Source organism: Lissotriton helveticus, chromosome 1_1, assembly GCF_964261635.1.
Source record: "Lissotriton helveticus chromosome 1_1, aLisHel1.1, whole genome shotgun sequence".
In the NCBI taxonomy this organism is placed as follows: domain Eukaryota; kingdom Metazoa; phylum Chordata; class Amphibia; order Caudata; family Salamandridae; genus Lissotriton; species Lissotriton helveticus.
This window is the reverse complement of record NC_136057.1, coordinates 1,666,791,801-1,666,818,634: the sequence shown is the minus strand read 5'-3', so window position 1 is coordinate 1,666,818,634 and position 26,834 is coordinate 1,666,791,801. Positions and strand designations below refer to the sequence as shown.

At 43.7% G+C, this 26,834-nt stretch overlaps 1 protein-coding gene across 6 annotated transcripts in view; it reads right to left on the bottom strand.

Moving 5' to 3' along the window:
- The window catches only part of ATF1 (activating transcription factor 1), a 381,718-nt gene that overhangs the window by 109,079 nt on the left and 245,805 nt on the right, over positions 1-26,834 (bottom strand). For all 6 annotated transcript variants that reach the window (XM_078688923.1, XM_078688922.1, XM_078688926.1 and 3 more), the window contains one exon: positions 22,194-22,353. In XM_078688923.1, the coding sequence (XP_078545049.1) occupies positions 22,194-22,353 (160 nt within the window). The remainder of the gene's footprint in view (positions 1-22,193; positions 22,354-26,834) is intronic.

Genomic DNA, 26,834 nt, shown 5'->3' with positions numbered 1-26,834 from the left:
ACTGCCAAAGACACTGTGCTTTGAGTGCTGTAATATAAACAAACATAAACGAGGTTACCTGCTGTCCATCTATATATTATACATATAGAATTATGCACTGTCAAACAGCCATGCTGTATTAGGTTATAATTACCCTTTATGCAGCCTTGCCTCTCATACCAGCCGAGAGGAGTCTAAAATCAGGAAAATAGCCCCCACAGGTGAGCGTGATCCTATCTCCCTTCAGTTAAGTTACTAGGGGAAAATGCCAAACAAACAGCGGTTATCTCATACATCCTTATACCTTGTTCGTTGTACATAAAAGCGACCCACCGAGTCCATAAGGCAGTTACCGGTGGAGAACGGACGTTCGGCGTCTACTCGGCCCTCGAACGCCGACTGAATGTTCCCCGGTCATTTTAGATTCATGAGTGCCGATTTACGGGGAATCCGATTGGCTGCGAAAGTCAAGTGATTCTCGCGGCCATCTGTAAAAGGTCCCGGACCCATATCGCGGCCATCTGTACAAGGTCACGGACCCGTAGAGAGTGCCTGATTTTTGTAACAAAGAGTGCCTAATTGCGAAAGTATTCGGACTAAGCTGTTTCAAATGCCTAATTTACGCAAAAATGCACTCGATGTATTTTATAAAAATATTTGGCGGTATTATTGCGTAGATTGTCAGATTCGGGTACTAGTCCCCTTGTAAGTAATCATATTATATGTACCTGAAAGTCTTAAAAAGCAGCACATTATTATTTCTGGTGCCCGCGCATCGTGACAGTTACATCAAGGTTATAGTTTTGAGTGGTAGAGGCTCTCTGTTCAGGCACGGGAGTATTATATCGGCAGCGGCCATTTTTGAAAGGTGTAAACAAAGTGTGTATTAAGGATAATGCTACTGGAGAGTGTGCTCTAATAGAGTGGAACTATCCATGTATGCATTTATTATTTGCCTACGTCTCCATTTAAATAGTATGCGAGGACCAGAGTCAAAAGGGGTACCTATCCAGCTAGTTCATAGTCTTTCCATTATATTCAAGCAGAAAAAGTGCCATCTAAATGTGGGACAATCGCTTACAGATATGAGACAGTAGAATACTGTGCCAAAAGAGCATCCACACGTATACTTCAACGTAACTTGACAAGTACCCCTTTTGACAAACAAGTAAACAAGTATTGCCACAAGAACTAGGACTTGTACTGTTTGATGACGTATTGAGTGGAGGGCGTCCTAGTTCTGTCTTTCCCTCTAGACTCCCATTTTGTTTGCGTATCAATCTGGGTGTCCTGGCCCAATTGTATAGTTTACATGGTCTATTTACATATTTACGAATACTTCCCCTGTACCTGGACCTACTAAGCCCCTAATGATCACGTGCCACATATTACTACAATCTGTGATTGTACCAACCTATGTAAATAGACCATGTAAACTATCCAATTGGGCCAGGACACCCAGCTTGATACGTCCGATCAATTTTTCCTTAATCCTATCTACTTTCTAAAAACAAAAGAGTGATCTTGAAATACTTTTTAACTGTACAAACAATTGGTTTTTGGACCACTGTTTTCTATAACGAACGTTACCCAGGTCCACAGACTCAACTGGCTCACGCCATACTTGTAATGGCAACATGATAAGAGCACTCAACCCACAGGCTCCAAAGCCTAAAGCCTAGTGGCACCCCCGCCGTCGATCGACTTCAATTGCTAATTTATATAGGGCACAACTTCAATCAGATGAAAAATGCACCGTAAAGAGCCTGGGACACCCTGCACCAATTGTAAGAAGCGGGTTAATTATATTATTATTATCAGCCCTGGGACCGTGTCCCTGCAGGCCCCAATTCAGCCTGACAAAAGTGCCAAAGAAATAATACACCCAGCGGGTGTCAGAGAACTGCACACACACACACGCACACCTACTTGACAGACGCCAAGCGTCACAATTGGCCTCAGCAAGCTCTACAGACCCTCAATGAAGGCGTAAGTCTCCAGAGGTGCGAGGCAGCCAGGCAATGGCGGGCATAATGTCATGAATTTGACATGGCAGTGAAATTCCGGGCGCCGTTGCAAACGAGAGGAGCTGACGCGCTTAATACGCGCTACAGCGCCTCTAGCGGTCGGGGTGAAGACCGCGCCTCGCTGCTGGAAGACAAACGGTCCTGGGTAGGCCCAACAGCGGACCCCCTGGCCGAGGCGGCGACCGAAGGCTGAGTTCAAAATGCAAATAATCCTTAACATAAGAGGGAGGGAGAGGGAGTAGTGGATTCTGTCTCCCCTAGCGAGTATCATAAACAAAATGGCATGGCAGGTCTCTACGTACACCATCTAGAGACCACCAAAATCCTTCACCAAGACAACCCGTTCAGGAGTAAAATCATATCCTGGAAACGTTATATTGATGACGTCTTGGTTGTATGGGAAGGTAATAACCAATCGGTCGTGGATTTCATGCAATGGATTAACAACCAAAATGAATTTCTGAAGTTCACTCATCAAATGTCCAATGAGTCTATGGTCTTCCTAGACCTTAAAATTTATCATGAAGCTGGCCTTCTGAAGACGGAGACGCACTTCAAACCAACAGCAAGGAACTGCCTCTTTAGGTTCGACAGTTTTCATCCACGTCACCTAAGAGAGAACCTACCATATGGGCAGTTCCTTCGCCTACGGCGAAACTGCAGCGATGTGGGGAAGTACAAAATCCAGGCTCGGGATCTGAGTAAAAAACTACAACAAAGGAAATACCCAGATAAGATCATTACCCAGGCAATGAAAAGAGCCAGGAACAACAACCGTGAAGCTCTTCTGGATGACAACCCACCAAAAGAGGAATCAGGCAGACCAGTCTGTGTCACGACCTACAGTCCTGTGTCGAACCAGGTATCCAAACTGATAAATAAACATTGGCGCATCCTGACCAGTGTGAGTCTAGATCTGGAAAAACCCATCTTTGCCCATAGGAGGGGAAGAAACCTGAAGGACATTCTGGTCCACACAAGACCGCAAACCAATGTAGTACAGCAAACAAGGCTGAAAGGACTACATGGGCACTACCCATGTGGGAATTGTAACAACTGCCACTTGACCGCGAAAAGCCTGACTCTAGAATTCAGCAATGGCGAGAAGTGGGAACAACGTGCTGTCACGAATTGCAACAGCCGTAATGTGGTGTATCTCATTACGTGCCCTTGTGGTAAAGAGTATGTGGGAATGACCACACGTGCAGTGAAAACGAGAATTAACGAACATAAGAGCAATGTGAGGTGCAAGAAACAGACAAGGAAAATGGCATCTCATTTTCTAGAAGCACAGCACTGTGTGAATGACATACATTGGACTGTTATTGAGCAGTTACCATCAGAAAGAGGCTTATTTGAGAAAGAACAAAGATGGGTGTTTCGTCTGGGCTCAGACGTAACGGGGTTGAACGACTCCATTCCATGGAGCCAATTACGCTAAGAAACCCACGAGACATGCCAGGTACGCCTAGGAACTAACAGCCACCTACTTCAGTAACCTATTAACAACTGTATCCAACTGCATGAGCCTATTTTTCCCAAAACTCATTACTTAGGTGATCGTGCTGTATAAACCATATCTGCTAGCAATAACTGCACCTACACCTCAATGGGCTTCTGAGATCATAACCCATGTAATTATGTATTATGCATGAGCCTGTTTTTCCCTTAATTCATCACTTAGGTGAATATCCTGACCAACATTTTTTATTGTATTAACCATATCTTCAAAGCATTAACTGCACCTATTCCTCAAAGGGCTTCTAAGATCATAAGTCTTGTAATTATGTAATATGGAATTTGCAGTTCCACTTGAGTTGGCTGACACTGTCATTGCGCTTTTTTTGACAGTAGTTCTAAGAGCCTTTCTCAGTATATCAAGCTTTGCCCGTATCCTTGAATTATCCGGCGTTTTATGCAGGGTGTCACTATCCCCTATTAAGTCCAAAGCCATCTCTGCAAATTTAACAAGTTATCCCTCCGTTTTCTTCTTAGAGCGAAGACAGACACGGTATTCCTTCGCGCATGCGCGAAGCGAATTACACTGCCCAAATGCTGTCATCCACATACCAGGAGGCCGCGCATGCGCGGCCGGCCCTCATTGCTCTACCGCGCATGCGCGGTTACACGGAAATATTTTCCCCGATGCGCGCAGAAGCGGCAATGAGACTAAAGGCTATGTCCATACATGGGCTTATTCCGCTTTCAATCAGCGGCTAATTGATTTCATCTAGACTATAAAAAGCCCGCCCTTAACCTCACAATTCACTCGTCGGAGCCGCGTGAAGGGGGAGGAAGCCAGACAGCCCTGAGAGTAACCGTGAGTGTGTCTGAATGTGTGGATGAGGTGTGTGAAACTTTCATCAAAAGCGAGGATTTACATCATTCTGATCCTTTTCCTTGAATACCTCACAGGTTGCCATATCGGGTAGAACGGACCCCCCAACACACTGTGGCTCATGAGGCCATGTAACCTCTTTTCATAAGTAAGCTACACATCTGTGTCAGGAACTATACCCTTAGAGGGCTTATCAGATACTATGCTTGAATGTGTGTCTCAGTTCATGTGTTGTTCGTTTTTTGTTTCTTTTTCTTTTTTCAGGGTTCCTGGACCTTCACTTTTGTTCCTTGTTACCCTCCTGTGCATTTACACAGCATGAGATTGGAAAACATGTATTATCCTGTTTTTTACTTGATTTTTCTGTTTACAGGTGTCTTTAATCGCCAATTGGGCGCAACGGACCTTACTTTAAACATAGATAGGTACATTTTCACCTTTTCTAATTTTTTGTAGAGCACACTTTTAAATCTACACACATGTGAGTAAGGTGGGGATAAGTAGTGCACATCCTCGTCCTGAAGAAGGAGTTCTTCAAACTCCGAAACATGTCGACGCACTGACATGGTTGGGTTACCCTAATTAGTAGACCACAACCATCCCAGCACTCTTTTAACAATACCAGCCGGAGACTTAATAAATTTTTTCAGTACTCACGTGCCAGGTATTTTTTAATTTTTTCATCTTCACCTCACCACTCACATTGTTTACCCACACACACCAAACACATAGTTCACCTTTAAAGTGCTCCTGCGTAGTCGTGAAGTCGTAGCACGCCGCATCCCGTAGAGGTTTGCGAAGACCCCGATGATGAAGCATGACACCAAGGGGCCTGTTGGTGTGTGAGGGGTATTTTAACAACATTGGTTGCTCCCCACCATTGTGGTAACAACCACCTTCCACCTTGTGGATTCTATTTTGTTTATGATACTCGCTAGGGGAGACAGAATCCACTACTCCCTCTCCCTCCCTCTTATGTTAAGGATTAGTTGTAGACAGCGTGCAGCTGTGGGAGCCCCTCCCTTAACGAACAACACAATTTTTTGACGACACACTTTACATTCAACATTATTTTGACCATCCACCAAAACCATCATGGAGGATGAACACGGGCTAACTTTCACTGAGGATGAGATTGATAGAATTTTGGCGCAGGACAATCCTTTCGAGGGTCTAAGCACCGACAACCCTGCCCCTACAGTAGGAGATTGGGATGAACTAACCAATGTGCGGAAGGTACAGATCAGAGCTGCCCTACATGGTCTACTCATGAGGGAGTACTTAAGGAACAAACTAGCCCCTCAGGGCCTACTAGTAAAAAATGAACCTTTTATCTTCCAAGACGATTTGGCCTTCAAAAAAGCATGGTCCTTAATCTCCTGGCATTGCACCAGGGACTGGCTGGTACTGATAGTTCAGACGGCGAGTAAAAAATCCCAAGAATTAAAGATTGAGATACAGAGATTGGAAGTCCAACTAAAAGGTTATATCCAACCGGCTGATTTAAAGAAAGGTTTGGAAGAACTTAACAAACAAATGTCTGATTTCGAAGCCACTTTAAAACAGAGTAAATTTAACAAATTTAAAAAGGACAAGGACCGCTTCACAGCGGAATGGGCTTACCCCTACACCAAAGCGGATTATGTGGCTAGTGGCAACACCAGTGATGCTGATAGCGTCAATTCAGATGGAAGTTCTTCCAGTAACAACTCTGGGGGCTTTAGGAACAAAAGACAACAAAGGGGCGGTTATCGGCAACAGAGAAACCAGTATCCACGCCAAAGAGGATGGCGAGGTTTCCAAGGACCACCTTTGTTCAACCCTTTTCAGGGCCCTTTCCAGTTTCCACAATATCAGTATGGCCCACCACCAATGGGCCCAATGTACCCACAATGGGGGGAAGACCAATCAACCGTACAACAACAAAATCCACAACCTTTTTTATCGTGGGGCCCAGGATCCAACAGAGGCAGGAACAAGAGAGGGAACAATGTCACCTGGCAACCGGTGACAGAATCAGACCCCAGAATGCACACCAGGAGTATGACAGCGGGTCAAGCCTCAACCAGCAAGAGAGGAACTTAGTCATACACATATCCCCGTGGCCTCTAACTGAAATACAGGAAAAGGTATTGAACAAAGGCTTAGGCTATGTACCCACGAATAAGCCGGACATTTTTCTTTTACACAAAGAGGTCCAGGACTTCATTAGGACCATCAAGCTAAAGGCCTTCTTCCACAATCAAGCACCCAGAGTCGAGACATCCGACACGGGTTTGAAACCAAAATCTTCCTTTACACCACAGGATAACCAGCTTCCAGTGGAAGTTTTAGCTTTTGAAAAAGCCGTGATGTCAGAGTTAGGCAAAGTGGATACAGACTCTAGGGTCTTTCAGAACATGAGCAGAGTAGAGAACGAAGCTGTGAGGGAATTATCACAAAACAAATTAATCATCATAAAACCCGCGGACAAGGGCGGGGCCGTTGTGATTCAGACAACAACGGCGTACGATCAAGAATGTAGGAGACTCCTCGCAGACAGAAGGAACTATCGGGTTATGGAAGAGGACCCCACAGAGTCCATACGAATCAGAGTAGGATCAATGACTGAAGAAGCTCTAAGCCATGATTGGCTTACGAAAAAAGAGGCCCTTTTCTTAACATAAAAGAACCCACGAATACCGTATTTTTATACGATACCCAAGGTTCATAAAAATCTTGAGAACCCCCCTGGTCGCCCGATCGTGTCTGGCATTGCATCAATATTAGAACCCCTCTCCAAGTTCGCAGATGCTTTCCTGAGACCATTGGTACAGGCCACTGATACGTATCTCAAGGATACAAAAGCCATACTCCAATTACTGAAAAACCATCCTTTCAATCCTTCCTCTCAAGTCTTATTGAGCCTCGATGTGGAGAGCTTGTACACCAGTCTCCCACACGATGAAACCCTCAACATCATTGAGGAAGTTCTATACAGCAAACCATGGCTTTACCATACCCCACGAGGCGTGGTGATGGAGTGCATCTCGATGGCCCTCACCAAAAACTTTTTTGAGTATGAAGGCACCCTCTACTTGCAGCGCCATGGGACCAGCATGGGGAGCACATTTGCTCCTAGCTTGGCAGGTCTCTACGTACACCATCTAGAGACCACCAAAATCCTTCACCAAGACAACCCGTTCAGGAGTAAAATCCTATCCTGGAAACGTTATATTGATGACGTCTTGGTTGTATGGGAAGGTAATAACCAATCGGTCGTGGATTTCATGCAATGGATTAACAACCAAAATGAATTTCTGAAGTTCACTCATCAAATGTCCAATGAGTCTATGGTCTTCCTAGACCTTAACATTTATCATGAAGCTGGCCTTCTGAAGACGGAGACGCACTTCAAACCAACAGCAAGGAACTGCCTCCTTAGGTTCGACAGTTTTCATCCACGTCACCTAAGAGAGAACCTACCATATGGGCAGTTCCTTCGCCTACGGCGAAACTGCAGCGATGTGGGGAAGTACAAAATCCAGGCTCGGGATCTGAGTAAAAAACTACAACAAAGGAAATACCCAGATAAGATCATTACCCAGGCAATGAAAAGAGCCAGGAACAACAACCGTGAAGCTCTTCTGGATGACAACCCACCAAAAGAGGAATCAGGCAGACCAGTCTGTGTCACGACCTACAGTCCTGTGTCGAACCAGGTATCCAAACTGATAAATAAACATTGGCGCATCCTGACCAGTGTGAGTCTAGATCTGGAAAAACCCATCTTTGCCCATAGGAGGGGAAGAAACCTGAAGGACATTCTGGTCCACACAAGACCGCAAACCAATATAGTACAGCAAACAAGGCTGAAAGGACTACATGGGCACTACCCATGTGGGAATTGTAACAACTGCCACTTGACCGCGAAAAGCCTGACTCTAGAATTCAGCAATGGCGAGAAGTGGGAACAACGTGCTGTCACGAATTGCAACAGCCGTAATGTGGTGTATCTCATTACGTGCCCTTGTGGTAAAGAGTATGTGGGAATGACCACACGTGCAGTGAAAACGAGAATTAACGAACATAAGAGCAATGTGAGGTGCAAGAAACAGACAACGAAAATGGCATCTCATTTTCTAGAAGCACAGCACTGTGTGAATGACATACATTGGACTGTTATTGAGCAGTTACCATCAGAAAGAGGCTTATTTGAGAAAGAACAAAGATGGGTGTTTCGTCTGGGCTCAGACGTAACGGGGTTGAACGACTCCATTCCATGGAGCCAATTACGCTAAGAAACCCACGAGACATGCCAGGTACGCCTAGGAACTAACAGCCACCTACTTCAGTAACCTATTAACAACTGTATCCAACTGCATGAGCCTATTTTTCCCAAAACTCATTACTTAGGTGATCGTGCTGTATAAACCATATCTGCTAGCAATAACTGCACCTACACCTCAATGGGCTTCTGAGATCATAACCCATGTAATTATGTATTATGCATGAGCCTGTTTTTCCCTTAATTCATCACTTAGGTGAATATCCTGACCAACATTTTTTATTGTATTAACCATATCTTCAAAGCATTAACTGCACCTATTCCTCAAGGGGCTTCTAAGATCATAAGTCTTGTAATTATGTAATATGGAATTTGCAGTTCCACTTGAGTTGGCTGACACTGTCATTGCGCTTTTTTTGACAGTAGTTCTAAGAGCCTTTCTCAGTATATCAAGCTTTGCCCGTATCCTTGAATTATCAGGCGTTTTATGCAGGGTGTCACTATCCCCTATTAAGTCCAAAGCCATCTCTGCAAATTTAACAAGTTATCCCTCCGTTTTCTTCTTAGAGCGAAGACAGACACGGTATTCCTTCGCGCATGCGCGAAGCGAATTACACTGCCCAAATGCTGTCATCCACATACCAGGAGGCCGCGCATGCGCGGCCGGCCCTCACTGCTCTACCGCGCATGCGCGGTTACACGGAAATATTTTCCCCGATGCGCGCAGAAGCGGCAATGAGACTAAAGGCTATGTCCATTCATGGGCTTATTCCGCTTTCAATCAGCGGCTAATTGATTTCATCTAGACTATAAAAAGCCCGCCCTTAACCTCACAATTCACTCGTCGGAGCCGCGTGAAGGGGGAGGAAGCCAGACAGCCCTGAGAGTAACCGTGAGTGTGTCTGAATGTGTGGATGAGGTGTGTGAAACTTTCATCAAAAGCGAGGATTTACATCATTCTGATCCTTTTCCTTGAATACCTCACAGGTTGCCATATCGGGTAGAACGGACCCCCCAACACGCTGTGGCTCATGAGGCCATGTAACCTCTTTTCATAAGTAAGCTACACATCTGTGTCAGGAACTATACCCTTAGAGGGCTTATCAGATACTATGCTTGAATGTGTGTCTCAGTTCATGTGTTGTTCGTTTTTTGTTTCTTTTTCTTTTTTCAGGGTTCCTGGACCTTCACTTTTGTTCCTTGTTACCCTCCTGTGCATTTACACAGCATGAGATTGGAAAACATGTATTATCCTGTTTTTTACTTGATTTTTCTGTTTACAGGTGTCTTTAATCGCCAATTGGGCGCAACGGACCTTACTTTAAACATAGATAGGTACATTTTCACCTTTTCTAATTTTTTGTAGAGCACACTTTTAAATCTACACACATGTGAGTAAGGTGGGGATAAGTAGTGCACATCCTCGTCCTGAAGAAGGAGTTCTTCAAACTCCGAAACATGTCGACGCACTGACATGGTTGGGTTACCCTAATTAGTAGACCACAACCATCCCAGCACTCTTTTAACAATACCAGCCGGAGACTTAATAAATTTTTTCAGTACTCACGTGCCAGGTATTTTTTAATTTTTTCATCTTCACCTCACCACTCACATTGTTTACCCACACACACCAAACACATAGTTCACCTTTAAAGTGCTCCTGCGTAGTCGTGAAGTCGTAGCACGCCGCATCCCGTAGAGGTTTGCGAAGACCCCGATGATGAAGCATGACACTAAGGGGCCTGTTGGTGTGTGAGGGGTATTTTAACAACATTGGTTGCTCCCCACCATTGTGGTAACAACCACCTTCCACCTTGTGGATTCCATTTTGTTTATAATGAGTTCAAAATGCCACACAAAAGCACCATGAAGACGCTGAAACTGGGCTGCGCACAGCCCCAGAGCAGGCAGTACTGCGCTGATGCGGCTCCTCAGAGGCAAACTATTCCTGACTGAGGTGAGCTGCAACATCGCCCCAGCGTCGCAAGTTTGTCACAGTAAACAGTTGAAAAATGCCATAACAGTCATAAATTAATATTAAACAATCCGTAAGAAGCAGCAGGCGGATCACGGTCGCCAGGTACAATTAAATATCAGTACAATTATGCGTAGAGAAAATGAAAAACGCTCATCTTATGGCTGAAAGCAGCAAAGAAAGAGAATGAGCAAGGGGAGGAAGACACACTGGGCTGTGGCTCCTGGATCGTGCTGGCTATTTGGACTGAGGGATATGGTGTCCCTTCTTTGCTTTTTTGTTGACCACTTTTTCCCGAGGGTGTTTGGGAAATGTGGTCTCAGTTTCAAGTTTTAAAATGGCTGTTGTTGAAATAAGGCAATAAAGCATTGAAAATAAAGCATAATACGAAGCCTCCGGTCCTGACATAGAATCACAGACACATTGAGACACTGATGCACCCACTCATGGATGCACTGAGACAGTCACGCAGCTCGTTACAGAACCATTGATAGACTGATGCACCATCGCACAGATCCACTCAAATACTTATACAGTGAATGGGAGACTTACTGATACAGTGATGTATGCAGTCAAAGACTCCACTGAAAGAGTTATACATAGTGTTATAGAGATATTAAGGGAGTTATACATGCTATTATAGAGACACTTCCTTAGTAATGTGTTTAGTGTGTTGGTTATAATCCAATTTGCAGATATAAGTTTTGAAAGTGGTGGTGGCTGAAATTCACTTTAAAGACCAAAGGGTACAGGGATGTTTTAGTTAGGAATATGCGTTGAAAAAATGTTACAAATTCACTGAAAAAACAAAGGTTACAGGGATGGTATAGTTAGGCTGACATTTCACTAGTACAAAACTAGAGAAATTCAGAAGTTATAGTTATCTGAGCGAACTATAACTCAATCCCCCACAATGCACTGCTTATGATCTCACATATTACATCACTCATGACACGGTCAGTGACATCACTGATGAAAACGCAAATTACATTACTGATGACGTCATCCTGTGATTATGATTTTTTTCTAAAAGTTACTGAGTGTTAAACATATATACTAAGGTAACTCGCTGTGGAAGTGCCTGTATGGGTAAGTGAATGGATGAGTAAGTGGTGGATAGAAGAGTGACTGTATACATGAGTCAGTAGGTGTGTGAGCTTTTATATAGGTAAGTGAGTGTGTGTGTCTGTGTGTATGAGTAAGTTAGTGGCTGTGCGAGTATCTATATAGTTAACTGAGTTGGTGTATCAGTGGTTGTAAATGGTGAATTAGAGGGTGCATCAATGGGTGTGTAAGTGGGTGTATGAGTGGCTGTATGTGTGAGCGAATGGGTGTTTGAGTGGTTGTATGGGTGAGTATGTGAGTGCGAGAGCGGTTGTATGGGAAAGTATGTGGTTGTTTCAGTCACTGTATAGGGGAGTGAGTATATATATTAGTATATGTATAAGTATATGTATATGTATCTGAGTGGCTGTGTGAGTAATTGTATGGGTATTTGGCTGTGTAAGTCACTGTATGGGTGAGTGAGTAGGTGTGTGAGTGAGCTTTATGGGTGTATGAGTGGGTGTGTAAGTGTGTCTAAGTCTCTATAACTGAATCAGTGACTGTTTGGATTGGTAAGTGAGTAGGTGAATGAGTGGCTGTATATGTGAGTTAGTGGTTCCATTAGTGCCTCTATGGGTGAGTTTATGTGCCAATGACTGTATGGATGAGTGTCAAGATGTGTGAGTGTTTGTATGGGTTCTGTGAATTTGTTTGTTAGTGACTGTGTGGGAGCGGTTGTATGGCATGTTTTATGGGGGTGTAAGTGGGTGTGTCAGGGTTTCTCTGGATGATGTCATCAGTAATGTCATTAGAGCGGTCACTGACCATGTTGTGAGTCATGAAATATTTGAGGTCATAATCAGTGCATTGTGGGGCGTGAGTTATAGTTAGCTCAGGTAACTATAACTGCTGAATGTATCTGGTTTTATTCAAGCGAAATGTCAGCCTAACTATAACGTCCCTGTAACCTTTGTTTTTTTCAGTGAAAAGAAAAAAAATATGTGAACAAAAAAGCAGAGCCCATTCCAGGATTATTGGTGTTTATTCCCTTTCTTCTAACACGTTTCAGCAAAATGCCAAGCCTTGATCACAGGTGAGGTGAGTTGCAAAGTCCAGCAACCACGAGATTTTAAATGCAGGCTCTAATCCGTCCCTGAACTTAAAAAATACAGTCACCAGCATGCATTTGGAGTGAAATATTCAGTTCATCAGCATATTTGCGGTAAGTTTAAGTACAGGATAAATGTCAATAGCGCATCACAAATAGCTGTAAATGTTCCACAATTTGCCATGCTGTGTTAATAAAGTGACACCATGAATTAAAAAAATATATAAAATCAATTTCAAGATGCTCTGGGCCAAATTGTTAAAAATAAATAACTAAATTATTTATATATATATATATATATATATATATATATATATATATATATATATATATATATATATATATATATATATATATATATATATATATATATATATATATATATATATATATATATATATATATATTTTGTAGGAAAGTGCCTCTTTTTGCATGTTACCCCTTACCTTTTTGACAGATACCTGATGCCAACTTGACTGAGTGTGTGCTGCGGTCCTACTAACTAGGTCCCAGCACCTGTGTTCCTTCCCAAAACAAGACCTTTGTACCTACAATTGGTGCATCTCTGGCTACAGGTAAGCCCCTTGTAAAATGTACCATGGGTACCAAAGACACTGTGACCAGGGAAGACCTCCAAGGGCTGCAGCACCTCTTGTGCCACACTTACGGACCTTGCACCTCAACCCTAACACGTTGCCATTGCAGGCTGCGTGTTTGGGTGCAGCGAAAAGTGAAGAGTCGACATGGCACACATCCCTGTGTGCCATGCCTGCAACCCACTGCCTGAGGCTTAGGTCAGTCACCCTTCTTGCAGGGTACTCTAGACCACCGGTGACAGTACAGTTGCACAATCACTGTACCCCTACAGTACCTAAGTCCATCCTAAGACATTGCAAGCGCAATAAAGCCATAAAGAGTGTATAGTATGGGAGTTGGTCATTACAAACTCCACAGTTCCATAATGGCTTTACTGAAACCTTGGAAGTTTGGTAGCAAACGTCTCAGCACATTAAATCCACACGGATGCCAGTGTGGAATTTAATGTAAAATGCACTCAGAGGGCATCTTAAAAATGCCCCCTGAAAAATGACCAGCGCTGGTGTGGTTCCTGAATGGCTGCCAGGCATTTGCCACCACCAGACAGGTTTCTGGATCTCTAGGTAAAGAGGCTTCGCTCTCTGAGTCCAGGAACAAAGACCATCCTGGTCAGCAACTGTTTCCCACCAGTTCTGACCCCAAACTTGGGCTGGAGAATCAGCGGCAAAACCAAGTAAGGAAGAGAGGCGTTTTCCAACTTTGACAACACCACGCCTCAGGTGAGGGAGGAGAGTTGAAGCATGCATCTCAGTTCCCCCATCTTGAAGATGAGGGGACCCCTCCCATGTGAAGGGTGGCATAACAGGCGGTGTACGCACACCAAGGCAGGGACCCATTGGTCCCAACCTGCACACTCCTGTAACGCCCCTAAATTTATTATTTAGGGATGACCCCGAACGGTGCCTCCTCAGACTCTAGAAGAAAAAAGAAGCACCTAACAGCTGTGCCGAACAAGGAAGTAGAGGACAACAATTGCTTTGGCCCACCCCTACTGGCCTGTCCCAACTTTGACCTGCTACCAGTGAAACCTCAGCGTGTCCAGGAGCCATCCAGAACTCGTAGGACTTGCCCTGCCTTCACCAAAAAGACCCTGTCTACCGTAAGCAGCTGATTTGCTCAACCCAAGACTCCAACACAGACCCCGGATCCAGCCAGCTACGCAGTTCTGCACCAGACGCCCACTGCCCGATTTTGAGTGGCCCAACACCATGAGAGGGTCTCCCCAGTGATCCTGACCTGTGATCCCTGACCTACCTCAATCTTCTACCCGATGACTGCAGCCTCAACCTGAGGGGCCCACAGACTGAGACTGGAGTTGATAAGAAAACCCGATGCCTAAAGACACACCTACACCGACTCCCATGGCCTTGGTCGGCCCAACAGATGGTTTCCAGGCATCCCTCAACAACCCAACTTATCTCTCTTGTCGGTGGCCTGCAGCCTTTCTTCCGAAACGGAGATCTGCATTGCAAACAGGGCTCCCAATATCTCCTTGGCGCACTGCAACCAGCCATCCTAGTGCCACTGGTAGTCCAGTTCTATACTGATTGTTGGCCCCTAGAGTGCTGATCTTAAACCAAAGAGCTTTGTTCCCACAACTGAATGGCCTACTCGTCAGCAGCTACTGATCAAAGGCCCCCCTAGCCCCAATGGCTAACATCGGGCCATTGCACCAGGCGGCCCCCTAGTGCCGCTGGTAGTGCGATTTGAGTGCCTCCTCGAATTTTGGGAAACCTTAGTTCTAACCCCAGACTCCATAAGAACCCATGTTATGGGATTTCCTCCCAAAAATGTTCTGTTGACCTGTTTTTGTATGAAGCCACAGTAACTGTGTTTGAAACGTAAATTGTCTTACTTACCTTTGCATTATAAGACACACAGTGTGATATCTAGGCATATCACATCAAGTAGTCGATGTAACTAAAAAGTAATGCAAAAGTAATCCAAAGTAGTTTCAACGTATTCTGAACTGGCTTGAAGGCAACTACAAATATGTAACTATTTCATCCACAATTACATTTCTAAGTGCTGCCTTGCATTTGAAGTATATGTGCCAAGTTCTGCTTGGTTCTAAAAATAAGACTTAAGTATACCTTTTTTATACTTACCTAATTGGACTGGAGTGTGTGCCATTATTTCTTCCCAGAGTGGATATAATAAATGATTAACACACCCTCTGGTAAGCCTAACTATTCGACCACACTACCACAAATAGAGCTGTTAGTGATTATCTAATTTAGCCTCTGATATACCTCCAGGGATCCACTTGACTCTGTGCACACTATACCTAACTTTGGTATAGTATATACAGAGACAGCTTCCTACATATATACACACATATATACATATATATGTATATCACAGATATGACTATAGAAAGGTTTAACTAATTATACACAAACATCGGGTATGGATCGAAGATGTGACAATGATGAAGTAAAAATGTGTTTCGAGCTGGCAATCAGCAACATGGTACCGTATAAGAGGAAAGAGGGAGTGTAAGATATCACACACCCTAGAAAAATAAGGACAATAGAACATGAAACAACACCACCGACTGAATGGCTACAATCAAGTGGCTGAGGGATAACTGAAAAAGAAACCAGCAGGTGTGAAAAACAATGCTAGAATAGAGAAATTAAAACTAATATCTGTGTCTGTTAAAAGATCAAGTTGAGCAAAGGCAACACACAGAAGGCCTATGCAGATAACCAGTCTCCTTCCCAATAAAAAAAATATAAGACACAAAAGGGGACCTGGCTGAAGCATTGGAGAAAGACAGAGTAAACAGTTGTGTAAAAAGCAAGGGCAAGGAGGTCAGAGAACAAAAGATCAGTATGAAAAACTGTACTGAAGGTATAATGTAAGCACAGCAAAAAACTTTTATTATTCCACGACTATAGAGAAGAAAATACCTCACATCTTCCAAAGGAATAGAAGGGAGAGAGAGCAGAAATCTGCAAACAAAAGGAATCTCCAAATAAGGAATAAAAGGTATAACAAACTCCGGGAGTTGAAACCTCATCATGGCCTGTGAGGATTGAGAGAATCTCTAAGGAAAAGGATCACCAAACCTCCTTATGAACCAAACCCAAAAGAGATGGTATTCAAGGAACACATGTTCGAGAAGAAAACATAAGATGAACAAGCACTGGCGTTGCCAATAGGTCTCGTAATAGGAAAGTTGGAGCTATTGGTTTTGTAAATGACAAAGCCCTTTATGTTTTTAAAATGAAAACAAAAATAAAAGGCATTGTTATTTGCAATTGTAATAGCTCCAACTTTCCTACTGCGAGACCTATTGGCAACGCCAGTGCTTGTTTACCTGGCTGGGCTTGCTGTCCAGTAGCAGCAGGGCATCCAGTGGGGTCGGAGCAGTGGACGCCAGGCTCCCCCATCATGCCATGTAGATGCCCAGAGCAGTGTCCTCTGTTTGGAGCGTGGCTGTCTCGTGCATCTGGGTATAAATCCTGGTTAGAAACCATCGAGGAGGCAGCTAGCCTCGGTGCGTTTAACAAGTGTCTTTTGTAACACGGAATTTAAAAGAATTTGGGGTGGGGGGTGAATTCGGCCTAGCATTGGCATAAAGTGCATGACAAGAAACCGAAGGGTAGAAAAGAAGTATGGGTCTAGCCGAGAGAGTGATGGAAGACATAAAGGAAACGACCTGGAAAGAGAGAAGGAAAGACGAATTAAAGCTGAAGACAAGACAGGCAGAACGAGTTAGAGAGAAACCGGACAGGAGTAATGAGTTAAAGACAGCAGAAATGTCCAGCGAGGATGATGAGGGGAGTGATGAAGAATGGGAGAGCGGGGGATGGGTGCGCAGTGGAGTAGTGGCTCCTCCCTGGGTCTTGTCTGTTTGTTTAAAGTTCAGCAGATGTTACCCTGGGGGCGGAGGTGTTCATGGAGTCCGAGGGGCCCTGACCTGGGAGATAAAGAGATGTGGTTTGACCCTGCCCGGGCGGTGCGGAGTGTGTGTGTGTGCTGGGAGGAGGGGCGCTGCAGCCGGGCCTCAAGGGTCAAATATTAGAACCATGCGGTGGGGGCAGGGCGAGTCCATACAACTCTGCTGCTCTTAGATTAGAAATATACGGGCAGCTTGGCCAAGCGATGAGATCTGACTAGTGTAGTAGAATGTTAAAACTGTTTTTTTTTTTGATGCATCGAGGTCGTTATAAAAATCAGTTCAGTCAGGCAGCCTGCATAGATTAACCAAGACAACCAGATAAAAATGCAGGTAAAAAAGCCGAAGCCAGTCAAAAATAAAGACGCAGACAGAGATAGATGAAAATATTCAGATAGGAAGATAAAAAGATATTTGTCACAAGGACAGAAAACAAGAAAACGAGAAGCTGCGTTAGTGGAGTGAGCGCCGCAGCTGATCGGCGGTGTGCTGCGTGAAAAGAGTCGGAGAGAGATCCCAAAAGAAGTTAGGAGGCGATTGGCGTTTCTGGGAGAACTGTGCCGAGCGGGGGCAACACCATCTGGCAGGACTTGAGGAGTCTTCACGCTCTGGGCGGCGGAGCCCGGGTGTGGGCATGGCGCTAGGCTTAAAGGTGAGCCATGGACTGCGGGTGCGTGTTTTCCCTGCGCGGGTGTTGTGTGCATGCAGGGGGAGGACACATAGGGGACCTGGTATGTTTCGGCCTGCCCTGTTGCGCACCAAGTAGAAGAACAGCAAGCCGCGTTTGCTATTTAAATAACAATCTGCTGCTGCTGCTTTCATAACGCTGGCCTTGATTGTCAATTGTGTGCAGTGTGTAACATCGATGTACATTAGGTATACGCTGATTTTGAGACTCCACTTACTATAACTCCGCTCCTTGTGACTGCAACCCCTTTCCTCTGCCACACGCTAACTCACAATGTATGGGTTGCCGGAGTAAGTTTGGGCATAACATCCAGTTGGGACAGTACAGTATGGGACACAATTATCTACTGATACTGCTTGCTGAAACACGAGCTGTTGTGTAATGTCACCAATGTTGTGCATTAGCTGGGTGGTGCGGGGTGCAGGAGCGGCAAAACAAGAGAAGCAAACTGAAAGTACGGCCGGCCTGCGGCCGGCCATGAATAATTAGGGGAGGAGAAGCCCTTTGATGTGCTGGGCTGGAAGAGAAGCAAACTGAAAGTACGGCCGGCCTGCGGCCGGCCATGAATAATTAGGGGAGGAGAAGCCCTTTGATGTGCTGGGCTGGCCGTGAATGCGCGTGCTTGTTTGCTCACGTGATTCACGTGAACTTCAAGAAAAACGCAGGAACGAAGCCCTTGGTTTGACGATGTTTTTGGCTACTTGAATTCTCGATCCCTCAATGCGCTTGCGCGCATTGTAGGTCACGAGACCTAAATACAGCCATGAAGCCCGAAAAAGGAGTAGAAGGGGACATCTAATGAACAATCAGTTCGGTAACTAAGTGCTGTGGTTGGTATCTGAACTGCTATAGAAGTGTTTGCTGTAACAACAAAGGTACAAGGCCCTTCCAAAAAACGAACAGCAAATAACAGCTTCATGCAGGGTAGAATCAGATTAAAGACAGCTAAGGCAGTGGCACAGGAAAGAAAGGGGCAGAAGAGTAATCCACCCATAGCCAAGATACCTTCAAGATACTCCAACAAGGAACCTTGAGAGAAACAGAGGTGGCAGGCGCCCTTCTTGCAAATGCATAGTGACAGCTAGCACAAACAGAAATGCCACCACCCTGAAAGAACGTAAGAGGGAACACTGCCTATGCCAGGAGCAGACAATATACCGTAGGCCAAGAACAGTGCCCCATCCCTCTGAGTCTGCTAGGGAAGGAAGCACACCAGGTAGAGTGTAAGGAAAAAAAACATGGTGAGGAGCAATACACTCAACAAAACAAGGAGGGAAGGGGCACAGGTACAAAGCAGAAACCCCCTTGCAGAATCTCACCCAATGCACATAATTTGAAGTCCCCTATAAGGGGTACTAAAGTGCCAGAAAAATATGTAGGAATGCCTATATGGCATACAGACAATGTTCCCTGTAAGACATGGAACAATTCAACAGTGCATCCGCACAATGCAAGCAAAATACCCTATATAGAAATAGAACAAGGGTAGAAAAAACCATCTTTAGAATGAAGAATACATTGCATCAGCAGTCGTTGGAAGCCTAATGGCAATATACGTCCCAGTTAATGGGGACCATGACCGGTCATCGACAGTTGAAGAAATAATTTTAAAAAACCTGCATAGGGCAGAAGCAAATCACCTGGTGCCACACGTAGGTGGAGATTGATAAGAGAAAAAGCCAATGGGCATTGCCCTTGAATGGCTTACATGTAAAAGAAATTAAGAAGACTACGCACGTACAAGCCTAGTACAAGAGCAACAAGTGAGGCAGATGGTATAGAAGAACAGAGTTAAGATTCTGTTCCACCCCTACTGTACCGAAAACACTGTAATGCAGAATCTGTGTGATCGTCGAACAGATGTATACCATCGAAAAGCCTGTCCACCAAGGAAGATTGAACAGCCTCCAAAAAACCAGAGTTGAGTAGCCAGGCATGACAGTAGCGGTATTAAGTGAACACAAGGCTGAACTGGTGGCAGAAAAATATATGCAGAACAAAAGTACCGAGACATCTAGGCTCCCTGTCCGGAGGTATGATAGTAAAGGCGCTCATGTCAGGGGAGGCTGTAGCAACTAGTACCACAAAGCAGCCCAGAGTAGGTAGGTTGGGTCCCTGGAGCAGATGATGTCTATGTGCTACAGACCGGTACACTGTGGCCCCCGTAGCAGACTTAGCCCATGATCCCAACAAAATATCATATAGGGTTTCACTGTATGGGGAGCTCAGGCTCAACCCCCATTTCGCACTGATTAAGTACACCGATTAATGGGCAGATGGACACCTCCACAGAAAGGAGCTGCAGTTCCAGAACCACAGCTGCCCTCCAGCAGGGCATGTCCATGAGTGAAGCCTGGACATCCTCTAATAAGCCAGATTGTCTCAGCTAGGCTTGGCGCCGCAAGGCCACTGGCAATACAGTCGCTCTGCTCAGCAAGTCAGTTATGTTAAGTCCACATCAGACAGTGAACTTAGCTGCTTCCCTCCCATCGCTAACAGCCAGAAGAGAGTATGGCCTGGACCTCCTTAAGGACCACTGGCAGTACTTGCGTAACCAAATCCCAAAGTGTGTAGGAATACTGGCCCAATAGGAACAGGGTGTTCACCAACTGCAGTGCCAGGACGGCATATTCTCTTACCAAAGGTGTCCAGTCTCTTGGATTTCCTATCCAGTGGACATGGGTAGATAGGAGATTAGGAGTCTTGGAACACCAAGCCCGCCAGGGTGGGGTGCTGGGTAAGGAAACTGGGATCCCCAGAAGCTGGGCAATGGAGGTAGTCAATCGTCCTATTCAAAGGAGCGCCTGTGCAGAGCTTGGAACAGGACCATTGTAAGATATCCGTAAGGACTTTACTGAATGGGAGTAAGGGTTGTGAGGGGCCAACAACAGGGCAAGCTATCCGGATACAACAAAGAGAGCATGTTAGGAGTAGCAACAGCGAAGACTTTACTCACATACAATTCACAGTCCAGGAACAGCAATGCGAACATCCTTCACATACATACATAGTAGAAGCAGCAATTATTTCAAAAACAAGACACATAAAGCAAAGTCATCACCAGTGCGAGCTTCGCAGGTACAGCAAAGGCAGCATTGTTGTGTGCATCAAAAGTAGGAGAGTACAGAAAATGCATCAATGGATTAAACATTCATATTTTAAACTTTTAATGATTGTATATTCTATGCAGTATACTTTTTATGCTGTTCTTTTGTACTGGTGAAATAAAGTGATTGATTGATTGTATTAAACATTCCTCAAACCTATACAGGATGGCACATTCAATACCTGTGCATGCTTGACTGAAACAAAGAATAGATGTAGCAGAATCAGTAGCTGTGTAAATATCTTTATAGGAGCAACATTATGTTACAGTGCAAGGGTTGATCCAACTTTGTTATATATCCAGAGTTAAAAGGTGTAAGAAGAAATATCAGAGATGTCTTTTTTGTTTGGAAGGTTGACTAGGCCTGTGGTGCTATTACATTATTATATCATTAAAACTATAAAAATGCAAGTTAACATTTACAAACGGTTTCAATGAGTGTTTAATCTTTGAAATTTATGCTCGCTTGAACTCATTCTATTTTCTGGATATGCTATTTTTCAGGCTTGAAATAGCTACTTGCCTCATTGCCCATTTACTTGTAATACCAGCAAAACAGGTTTACTTTCAAGGTTCACTGTCCAAAAATTCATAAAACATTAATGAGAGCGGATATGGTGTTATAGTTTTCCTTGAGTCGCAGGACTGTCTATTTAGATGGAAATAACCATTTAAGACAGCCTTCTACAAACTCCACCACTAAAACCCAGGAAGGGCGGCAAAGCAAATGAACATTGGGAAGATTTAATGGTTAAGAATTGTCTTGGGACTGTTAATGCGCATGCGTACTATACATTTGGAAGATTCCTTCGTAAACGAAAATATTAGTTTGCATGACCCAAGACTGACTAAACCCGTCAGTTATGTATGGTGTAAGAGCAACAGTTTCCCCTGCATCCTGAACAATCCTCCTCTACCCTGACCTTCCTACCCTTGCTTCCGCATCCCAGGCGAACTGAGGTTACTATTTGTAGGCCACGTTTCTAATGTAGGTGTCCAGAAAGTTCCATACAGGATGAAATTAATCAACAGTAATGCTTTCAATCCAGATAACCACTAAATAACTGGACTAAAGATATATAGATTAAAATGTAAAAAAGGTTATACGTTGCGAAATTTAAAAAAGCTTAATTCCACAACAAATAAGAACAATATACCTGTTTTTCATTAGACGTATTTCTCGTTTCAGCTGTGGATCATCTGTTTTGGTTGACGGAGAACCAAGTGAGACAGGCGAAGTCATCACTACTGTTTGCGGAAGGGTGGAAGTGGTTGAGGAGCTCCGAATCTGATATGCCTGCATATCTCCTGAGGCAGCTGTAACAGCAAGAGAAGTTTTACTTGAATACATTCAGCATATTCTTCTGGATCAGGGAGCTCTTGAGTCACCAAGAGATCCACTCCCCCAGCATCAGATTCATGGGTGGCACCAACATGACAGACTCATCGCCAGTATATTGCAAAAAAATATTTATTTTTATATATATATATATATATATATATATATATATATATATATATATATATATCCTGATTCCAATTCCAATTCCAATTCCTGCGCTCCAATTCCACAATTACAGTGGGGCACTTGCAGGCGGGTGCAGACTTGCGTTTGTGGACACCGCAAAATTATTTCCGCTCTATTCTTCGAACTCTCCCAAGGAAATCCACACTCGCGGGGACTTTGATAAGATAGATTTTATTTTTCAAAAGACCAGCAGCAACAGACACGTTTCGGCAAAATGCCTTTTTCGATGTTTAGTGGCACCTCGGAAACGCCATGTTTTTCAACAACACAATATTGCATGGAAACAATGACAGGACTCGCGGCAATCCTCTAATATTGACGTCATTTTAACACAGTAAAATTCTCCACTGCATCTACATATTGTATAACTTTATATTCAGGAAATATTTCCCTTGGGCTCTATTTATATATATATATGATAAAACATTTCTTATTATGAAACGTATCGTGAATACAAATGAAATATCATCATTCCTTGCAATTCACATTATAACCGTCTATCGGTATGCCGAATGTTTGCTATTTTCAGCAAACAGCTCCAAAGCACAATTACGATCCCGCCGCGAATCGGCTCACTAGTGCTTTAGTTATGCAAGTCTAACCGTAAATATAGTTAATTTCATAGTATTCATCATTCCATTATCTGGCCGTGGATCGGCTTATGTCCTCTCACTGTAAATCATGCATAAAAACAATCAAAAGTCATTCTGAATTCACGTCATAAATCATGAGGTATTTCATTAATGTTACATTTTTCTTTCTTACTTCATCATAACTTATTTCAACAGGCGGTGCATCAATCATGTTCATGAATAAACCTAGGTAAACAGGGCTCCCCCTATTTCCTCATACTTCTTCAACAATGTTTTTTTACAGTTTTCAGCGCAATGCAAAATTTATGAACCTATATGTACCGCTAATTCCTTCCCACTATTTAAACTTCGTGGGTATTTTGTGAGTAAATCTATTATGTAACGGGATTCGAGTCTTCACAATTTGCATACCCTGTCACCCCCTCTGACATTTAAAGAAACAAAATCTAAACCAAAAAACTGCAATGGGTTGCGGTCACTGCGGTGTTTTTCTGCGAAATGACGGGCCACAGGGTATGCCTGGGCTACCTTATCAATGGCCCTTAGGTGTTCCAGGATCCTAATTTTTAATTGATGAACTGTACTGCCTATATAACGTAGCCCACATGGGCATACCAGGCAGTATACCGCATAAGGCGTGCTGCATGTTATGAACTTGGTTATTTTCTTAACCCTCCCTATGTCTGGTATAGTATACGAAAGGACCCTTCTGCTGTTAGCAAAAGCCTTACACCTACTACATGGGTAAAAACCCATAATTTCCTTTAGAGTACTAATTTTTTGTGGCAGTTTTTCTAGATGACTTCTTACCAATATATCACGAAGTGATCTAGCCTTTTTGAAGGTTATGAGTGGGAAGGAGGGGATATCATCACATATAGTGTTGTCAGCTTTTAAAATATGCCAATTCTTTTTCAGCATCTTTTTTAAATAATTGGCTTCTGCTGAATAAGGGGTAACCATCCTGAATTTACCCTTTTTCTTTATCTTTTGTGGTTCCTTGTTGGTCAACAATTTCTCTCTTGAAATCCCTCTAACTCTTCTCAATGTGGCATTAAGTTCAATGGGATTATATCCTCTTACAGTAAACCTGGCTATACTCTTTGAGGTCGCCGCCTCAAAGTCCTTCTCCATAGAGCTATTTCTTTTTAGTCGAAGAAGTTCGCCGTATGGTATACTTTGTATGAGTTTGGGGGGGTGACTGCTGGTTGCAAATAGTATGGAGTTTCAAGCAGTTGGTTTGCGGTATAAAGCTGTCTGGATTCTACCGTCCTCCAGAAACACTCTCAGGTCCAGGTAGTCCACTGACACTGGACTCACTGTACCCGAGAAGTGCAAGTTCACATCATTGATGTTTAAAAGATCAATATATCCAAGGGCCATGTCCACTGTTCCCTGCCAGACAATGAACAAATCATCGATATATCAATGCCATTCTATTACTGTGCCCCTCTCACCTCCACTTTGGTAGGTTTTGGGCACCGGCTCCTCCCACCAGCCAAAGAAAACAAGTTTGCATAACTGGGGGCGAAGCAGGTGCCCATTGCCATACCAGACAGCTGTTTCTAATGTTGCTCTTCAAACAAAAAAATAAATAAAAATGTTGTTGTTCAGACAGAACTCTAGGAATTCAATCAACATTTGACTATGTTCTGAATACCGCAATTGCCGTTTTTCTAGATAGAACCTTACAACTTTCACCCCATCTCTATGATCCATACAGGTATAGAGACTGGTGATGTCCAATACCATTAACTGATATGTAGAATCCCATACCGTATGTGAGATTTTATTCAGGAAATCTTTTGAGTCCTTGACATAGGGGTCTAACTGTACCACAAAGGAGGACAAAAAGTGATCAATAAACATCGATAAATGTTCAGTTAATCCTTTCAAAGAAGATACGATCGGCCTTCCTGGTGGATGTAGGCTGTCTTTGTGCAGTTTGGGGATGTGGTAAAAGGTGGGAATCACGGGGGTTGAACTACGCAAAAACAGATGTTCTTCTGGCCCCAGCATAGCTTTGTTGTACCATTTCCGGATTAGTTGGTCATAGGCTTTAATGCTGATTTGATACTCCTCATTGTTGGTTTTCTGATAGCAATTCCCATACGACAATTGCCGCAAAGCCTCATTAAAATAGTGTTCCCTGGTTTGTAACACCACATTCCCCCCCCTTATCTGAGGGTTTTATAATTACTGTTTTGTCCTGCATCAAATTCTCAAGCGCTGTTTTTTCCACCCTGGATAGATTGCATGTTGTTGTTTTTACTTTGTTTTTAAATCTAAATTTTAGAAGGTCGTTCACCATAGCTTCGAAATAACATCTATCGCATTATATGGCATTTGTGGATTAAAGATTGATGTGGGTCTAAAAGGGCTCTCTTCTCGCTGTTGATCAATTCCCACATTTATTGCTCTCACTGCCATTTCTTCATTGGCAGTTGGGTTGTCCTCCCTTTCTAATCGTAAGTTCTCCAGGAGTTCAATGGTGGCATATCTTTTATAGTTAATAGGTCTGTGGCAGTTAACCTGGATGTTCTTATGCAATATTATGTTGTTGAAAAACATGGAGTTTCCGAGGTGCCACTAACATCGAAAAAGGCATTTCGCCGAAACGTGTCTGTAGCTGCTGGTCATTTGAAAAATAAAATCTCTCTTATCAACGTCCCCGTGAGTGTGGATTTCCTTGGGAGAGTTTGAGGAATGGAGCGGAAATATATACACACACAAACACACTTATATGAACAAGTTACTTACCTTCGGTAATGCTTTTTCTGGTGGATACAGTATCTGCCTGTGGATTCCTCATCCTTTGAGTTAGCCAATGCGCAGCATTCCACAGTAACTTTTTTTTTCCTCAGCTTTCCCACGTTGACCAGGGAGTCATAATAGAATGGCTCTGCATGCGACTCTGCATGACGTCATCCGAGCCATAAGAAGTCCTCGTTGGCATGCTGACGTCAGTTCCACCCATTTTTTCTGTTCCTTCAAGGCGAAACCAGTGAACTAACAACCTTCTCACAGGTATACAAAACACAACCAAATATGGAAATTCTACATCATAGACATTTCCTAATTTCAATTAACTCCGTAATCCAAGCAATCAATCACATAAAATACAAATTAATTAATTTTCAGTATAAGCAGACAGGCAACTGGGAGACGTGTGGGTCAGTAAGGAATCCACAAGCAGAAAAAGCATTACTGAAGGTAAGTAAATTATTCTTCTGATGGATACATCTGCCTGTGGATTCCTCACCTTTTGAATTGAATACCCAAGCAGTCCTGCACCCGGAGAAGGGTGCCTGCACGCCTATACCATAAAATCCTGTAACACAGCACAAGCAAAATGGGCATTCCTCCTCACTTCCAAGTCCAAGCAATAATGCTTTGCAAAAATGTGGATGGAGACCCAAGTTACTGCCTTGCAGATGTCAGTCACAGGGACACCGCTAGCCAAAGCCCAAGAAGAAAGAAGACTTAGCTCTAGTAGAATGAGCATAAATACCTTAAGGAAGCTCCTTCTTGGCTAAGGTGTAGCTGATCTTGATGCACAGGATAATCAACCTGGACAGCGTTCTTTTGTGGACAGCCTTACCCTTCATCTCACCCATATAACCTATCAAGAGTTGATCGTCCAGCCTGAAGTCCTTGGTTCTGTCCAAGTAGAAGCT